Source organism: Saimiri boliviensis, chromosome 11 (assembly GCF_048565385.1).
Source record: "Saimiri boliviensis isolate mSaiBol1 chromosome 11, mSaiBol1.pri, whole genome shotgun sequence".
NCBI lineage: Eukaryota > Metazoa > Chordata > Mammalia > Primates > Cebidae > Saimiri > Saimiri boliviensis.
Genome location: NC_133459.1, coordinates 98,465,754 through 98,471,753, shown reverse-complemented (window position 1 = coordinate 98,471,753; position 6,000 = coordinate 98,465,754). Strand labels below are relative to the sequence as shown.

General features: G+C 50.9%; 1 protein-coding gene across 3 annotated transcripts in view; it reads left to right on the top strand.

Annotated features, from left to right (window-relative positions):
• Positions 1-4,805: 4,805 nt before the first annotated feature.
• MAGI3 (membrane associated guanylate kinase, WW and PDZ domain containing 3) overlaps positions 4,806-6,000 on the top strand; it is a 298,648-nt gene continuing 297,453 nt past the window's right edge. For all 3 annotated transcript variants that reach the window (XM_074381232.1, XM_039460798.2, XM_039460800.2), the window contains exon 1: positions 4,806-5,210. In XM_074381232.1, coding sequence (XP_074237333.1) covers positions 4,895-5,210 — 316 coding nt within the window. In that variant the 5' untranslated portion in view covers positions 4,806-4,894. The remainder of the gene's footprint in view (positions 5,211-6,000) is intronic.

Genomic DNA, 6,000 nt, shown 5'->3' with positions numbered 1-6,000 from the left:
GGTATTTCATTACCCTTGGCAAATATTCATTTAGGAAAGGAAATGTGGGAAATTGTGGCCAAGAAGCTGAAGGAGAAGTCTTGCTGGAGGCATTTGGGGAAAGCCTTCCTTGATCTACAAAAAGGAAATGAGAAAAGGAAATACCTTCTTCCCTCCTGTCAGTCTTTAGACATTATTGTGTGAGGATGTGACACTTGGAGCCTCTGCAGCCATCTTGGGGCCAAACTTGTACAGTTTCCATAGTGAAACATATTGATATGGTTTGGGTATTTGTCCGCTCCAAATCTCATGTTGAAATGTGATCCCCAGTGTTGGAGGTGGGGCCTGGTGGGTGGGGCTTGGACAGGACGAATCCCTCACGAATGGCTTAGCGCAGTCTTCTTGGCAATGAGTGAGTTCACACCAGATCTGGTTGTTTAAAAGTGTGTGGCGGCCGGGCGCGGTGGCTCAAGCCTGTAATCCCAGCACTTTGGGAGGCCGAGGCGGGTGGATCACGAGGTCGAGAGATCGAGACCAACCATGGTCAACATGGTGAAACCCCGTCTCTACTAAAAATACAAAAAATTAGCTGGGCATGGTGGTACGTGCCTGTAATCCCAGCTACTCGGGAGGCTGAGGCAGGAGAATTGTCTGAACCCAGGAGGCGGAGGTTGCGGTGAGCCGAGATCGCGCCATTGCACTCCAGCCTGGGTAACAAGAGTGAAACTCCGTCTCAAAAAAAAAAAAAAAAAGTGTGTGGCACCTCCACCCTCTCTTGCTCCTACTTTCACCATGTGATGTGCCTGCCATTGCTTCGTCTTTTGCCATAGATAAATCCCACCTGAGGCCTCACCAGAAAGCCAAGAAGATACCAGCACCATGCTCGTACAGCCTGCAGAACTGTGGATCAACTAAACCTCTTTTCTTTTTACATTACCCAGCCTCAGGTATTTCTTTATAGTGACCAAAAAATGGCCTAACTCACATAGCTATCGCTATCTCTATAGGTTAGAGATAGCCCCAAGAAACGTGGAGATTATCATATTCAATTGCCTCATTTATTTTTGTTACTATTTTTGTTCCATGTTGTTTGGCTTATTAATATTCCCCAATGGAAATCACAACTATTAAACCAACCATTAGGTTTGGAAAGTAGTGATAAACATAAATATAATATGATTATTTAATTAGGTGCCTAAAAGTTAGGTGCCATTTTAGAGACAGAAGCTTATAATATGACCCCTTTAACTATGTAATAATTGCCAAAATAGTAATCTACCAGAATTAATTCAATAGCATGGTAAGCTTATTTCTAGAATATTTAAAAAACTAAACCAAAGCTTACTAAGACAGGTGAATTTAATACAATGTTTTTAGCTTTGTCACAGATAGTACAAATATTTACTGTTTGCTCTATGCTGCACCCTATGTTATCAAACAGTTTGACTCAAATTATTTGGCTCAAATAGCTTCATACAGTTCTCACAACAACTCAGGTAAACACTGTCATCAAACCCATTTTGTGGATGAGGAAGTTGAGGTTAGGCAAGGTTAAATAGCTTGCTCAACCTCACAGAGCTAGTGAGTAGAAAAGCTGGGATTTGCAGTCTGACAGAAAAGCTCAAGCTTTCAGTCACTGCAGTTTTCTGCCCAAGAATGAACATAACTTATTCATGGCTGAGACATGTGGCAAACACTGTTGGATGCTTGCTTAACTATTTCTTCTTTTCTCCTCTCAGTCGGAACGCCTATTTTGTTTAGGGGTGTCTTGTGATCAATTTAATGAATTGCAGCAAATTCTATCTCATTTTGCCAGTGACTGGTCTGATGTGGCATGTGACCAGTTTCTGGATGATAAGGAAGAATCTAAAGTCTGGGAAATATTTTTCTCCTTCATAAAAATGGAGCACAACATTTCCTTTTCTTCCCTTCCTGCTTTGTGCAATGACCTCTGAGGATGTGATACCTGGAGCTATGGCAGCCACACTGCAATTAAGAGGTGACAAACCTGGAGGCAAAAGCCAACATGCATACGATGATGGCAAACACAAAAAAGAGCTTGGGTTCTTGATGACATGATTGTGCTGCTCAACTAACTTTGAAACTATCTGCACTTAAATTTATATTAAAGATATATTACATGACCTCATGCTTTCAGCTGCTGTCAGATATTCTGTTCCTTGAGGCCAAATACATTCTAACAGATACAATCTAGACAGAGAAACATGTTTTCCCAATTTCAGCAAAAACAGATGACGTGTAGGTTATGAAGATTTTATCCAGGAATCCATTGGTATAGGTAGTAGTTCAGAAAAAAATACTCCAAGCTTTGTCTCAGATATGGGTAAATCTGAGCCACCCACATGGTGTCTGTGCTGAATATTTTCCCCTCAGATGTACTGTTTCCTCTTCTGAAACTGACTAACATAACTAATATCAAAAGGCTCCCTTGCCCTCTGGCTTCTGGTTGGACTTGGCCATTGGCATGCACCAGCAGGAGACTGGAGCGGGGTGGTGAATTAGACATAAACCTCCCAGCTCCTTCGCTGGGTGATTACTTAGGCTGACTGCATCCGTTGACTGAAGGTCACAGACTCCTGTCAGGTGGTCCTCTGGGTCTGGGTTTTTCCGGTATCTGTTCTTTTCCCTGATTGGACAGATCTAGGAGCTGTTAGCCCCCGAGTTCCACGCTTTTCTTGTGGTTTCCCACACCCTGCCCACATCTTTGCAAAATGCCATTTGTTTCCTGCCAGGACCCTGACTGATACAATGACAACGAAATCACTGCAGCTATTGAAGCTTGGTCCAGTCCGTCTGAGGTGTGGCGAGATTCTGTGGAGTTATTCCTCGTTTAAATAAGGGCTTTCACCTACTATTAAAGGGAGACAAGAGACCACACAAATAAATGTCATGCTACAAAAGTGAAACAAAGATCATAGCTCAGAGAAAACACTTTCCACTTGAGGGCAAGAAATCAGAGAAAGCTACCTGAAGAGCTGGCATTTGGGATGAACACGGATAGGAGTTTTAAAAGAGATGGGATGAAGGGCATTCCAAAGACAGGGATAAGTGTAAGTAAAGCAGAGGAGGAGAGAAAGCTCATGTGAAGTTTCGAAAAATTAGAGCTGGAAGGGACCTACGATATCTTTTATTTAATGTTCATTCTCCCTTCAACTCCTTTAACTGAGATTTGGCCAAGGTCAAACAGCAAGTAAGTAGCATGCCAGGACTCCAACCAGGTGTGCCGGCTACCAGGCTAGTTCTTAGTAATCCACCTTCTACCTCCACCCCACCCCCTCACCTCAGGCAGTCTGCTTACTTCTGGGTCTCTCTCACTGACTGTAACCTCCTCAAGAGCAGGGCTTCTGTTTTCTTCACCCTTGAATCCCAGCACCTAGCACAATCTCTGTCTAACACCAAATCATCATCGTCATCATCATCATCATCATCATCAGCAGCAGCAGCAGCAGTAGCAGCAGCAGCTACCAAACTTTAAGAGGAATCCACCTACTGTCAGGCACTATGCAGTTATTTTGTATGTATCTCCCGTAATCTTCAACACTTGCATGGATAGGTACAATTACATTCACTTTTCATTAAGGACGCTGCGGCTCAGAGAGGTTGTCTAATTCGTCTGCGGTCACACAGCAAGTAGTTAAGTGCCGGACTCTATTTTATAATATCTTTCATCAACCGGACTCCAAAAGCCCTGCCTCAATGGGCGTTCAGTATCATTTGTTCAATGAACGAGTGAACAAGAAACATCCACTCAATGCAAGCTACCGGCTTTAACAGGCCACCCAGCAGGCCCCGCAACCTCTGCCGGCTCACGACTCTGCACGTTGTCTTCCAATCTAAGCAGACCCGCCCCTCTCCGCGCGCCGCACGGGCTCGGAGGCTCCGCCGGCGTCTCCGCCTAACTAGCGGGCCACGCCCCCACTTCGGGGAGTTCGGTCACTCTCGCATTGGAGTTTTCTTCGGCTCCAGCCGCCGCCGCGCAGAGGGCCTCTCCCGGCCCTGCGACCCACAGCCCCTTCCACTCTCCTGCCCCTCCTCTGCGCCCTCCCTCGCGCCCTCCCTTGCGCCCTCCCTCACTCTCCAAACTTCTTTTTTCCACCCTCTCTAAACTTCAGTCATTCTAGTGCCCGCCTCCTCCACTCCCACCGACCAACCAGTGGTCCTCATTCTCGTTGGTGGTCCGCCCCCTGCCCGCCGGGGGCCAATCCCCGGCGCGAGAGTCCAGTGCCGGGGCTCGTTCCCCAGCGCCCGGCCTGTGACGGCAGCGCGCCGGGCGCCGCGCGGCGAGAGGGGGCGGGGCTCTGGATGAGGGATGGGCGAGGGCGGGGGGAAGGGAAAAGGGAGGAGGAGGAGGTTGCGGCGGGTTTGAAAGCGGCAGTTTCCTGGCAGCTTGGGCAGGCGTTGGTCTCCGCGCTACGGCTCCGCAGCGGCCACGGTCGATCCCGCGACGTGTCTACGCGCGCTTATGCGCGCCGCCGACGGATTTTTCCTGTTCCCGGCTCTTCCCCCTTCACCTCACCGCCCCCCCGCCCCAGCCTTTCCCGCCGCTCGGGCGCTGAGCCCGGGGGCCGGCCGGCGGCAGTGACCCCGCCCGAAGCCCCTTCTGGAACCGCCTGGGGACAATTCTCTTTTCCTTTCTTCAGCCTAACCCGCGGTGGCCCTCGCGGAGTCGGGTCAGCCCCGGGGAGCGCAGCCGGGAGGGGCGTCCAAGGGGCGTCTCGGGGCTGGGAGCGGCCGGGCCCCCAGCGGGCTGTGGTCGCGGGGAGGGGGGGCCGGAGCGGCGAGGCCCCCCTGACCAGGCTGTGCGGGCCGCCCAGGGCCCCCGGGCTGAGACGGGGCCGGAGCGGCGCCCCGGCCGCCCGCGCGGGGTCTCCCCCATGGTGCAGCGGGGTTCGGGATGTCGAAGACGCTGAAGAAGAAGAAGCACTGGCTCAGCAAGGTGCAGGAGTGCGTGGTGTCCTGGGCCGGGCCCCCGGGCGACTTCGGCGCGGAGATCCGCGGTGGCGCGGAGCGTGGCGAGTTCCCCTACCTGGGGCGGCTCCGCGAGGATCCCGGCGGGGGCACCTGCTGCGTCGTTTCGGGCAAGGCGCCCAGCCCAGGGGATGTGCTGCTGGAGGTGAACGGGACGCCTGTCAGCGGGCTCACCAACCGGGACACCCTCGCTGTCATCCGCCACTTCCGCGAGCCCATTCGTCTCAAGACTGTGAAACCAGGTACGCCGGCCCTGCGTATCTGCGCGGGGTGTTGCGGGGTGGGCTCCAGGGGGGGCGTCCTGGGAGCTGCGGCACTTCCCCGCCGCGTATTGTCCCGGGTAATCTTAGACCTCCAGAGTGTACCTGACTCCCGCACGAGGGAGGAGGGGGACGATGGTGCGTCCCATTTTGGCGATGGGAAAACTGAGCTCCAGCTTGGCGGGGTGGCTCTGCTAGCAGAGCTAGCTGTCACAGAATTGCGACTAGAAGCTGGGTTTCCTAAATTTGTAGCTCCATCTCCCACGGCAGACAAGAGTTTTTGACTACAGAAAGCAAGCCTTTTCGGCTCTCTGTTGTGCAAAAAGGTCCTTAGGATTGTAGCATTTTCTTTGGAAGGATCTTACGCATCTTCTAACAGGGAAAAGGGTCTTTACTATAGAGGCACTGGGTGTCAAGATTACCACCTAGTGTACCTGGAAGGGCTTAGCTGCTTCAGTGTTCTTGCACACTAGCAGATATCTCGGAGCTGACAGCCTAACTCTGTCAGTCCAGGTGGTTCAGGTGTCTGAGAACCGATGAGGATACAATATGTGATACGTAGATCACTGGTGTGTTCTTGCAGGGAGCAGTTGAATAGAGTGGGTTTTGAAGGAAGACCTAGATGCCTATCGGAGTGAAAGCTTCTGTAACGCTTTTGATTTTACAGAATTTTGTTGAAGTGCTAGATTAAAGGAGCCCCTTTCCCTGGTGTCTTTTATGCTAGTAAAATCTGCTGCAAAGCACCTTACGTTTATGGCATACTCTTCGGTTT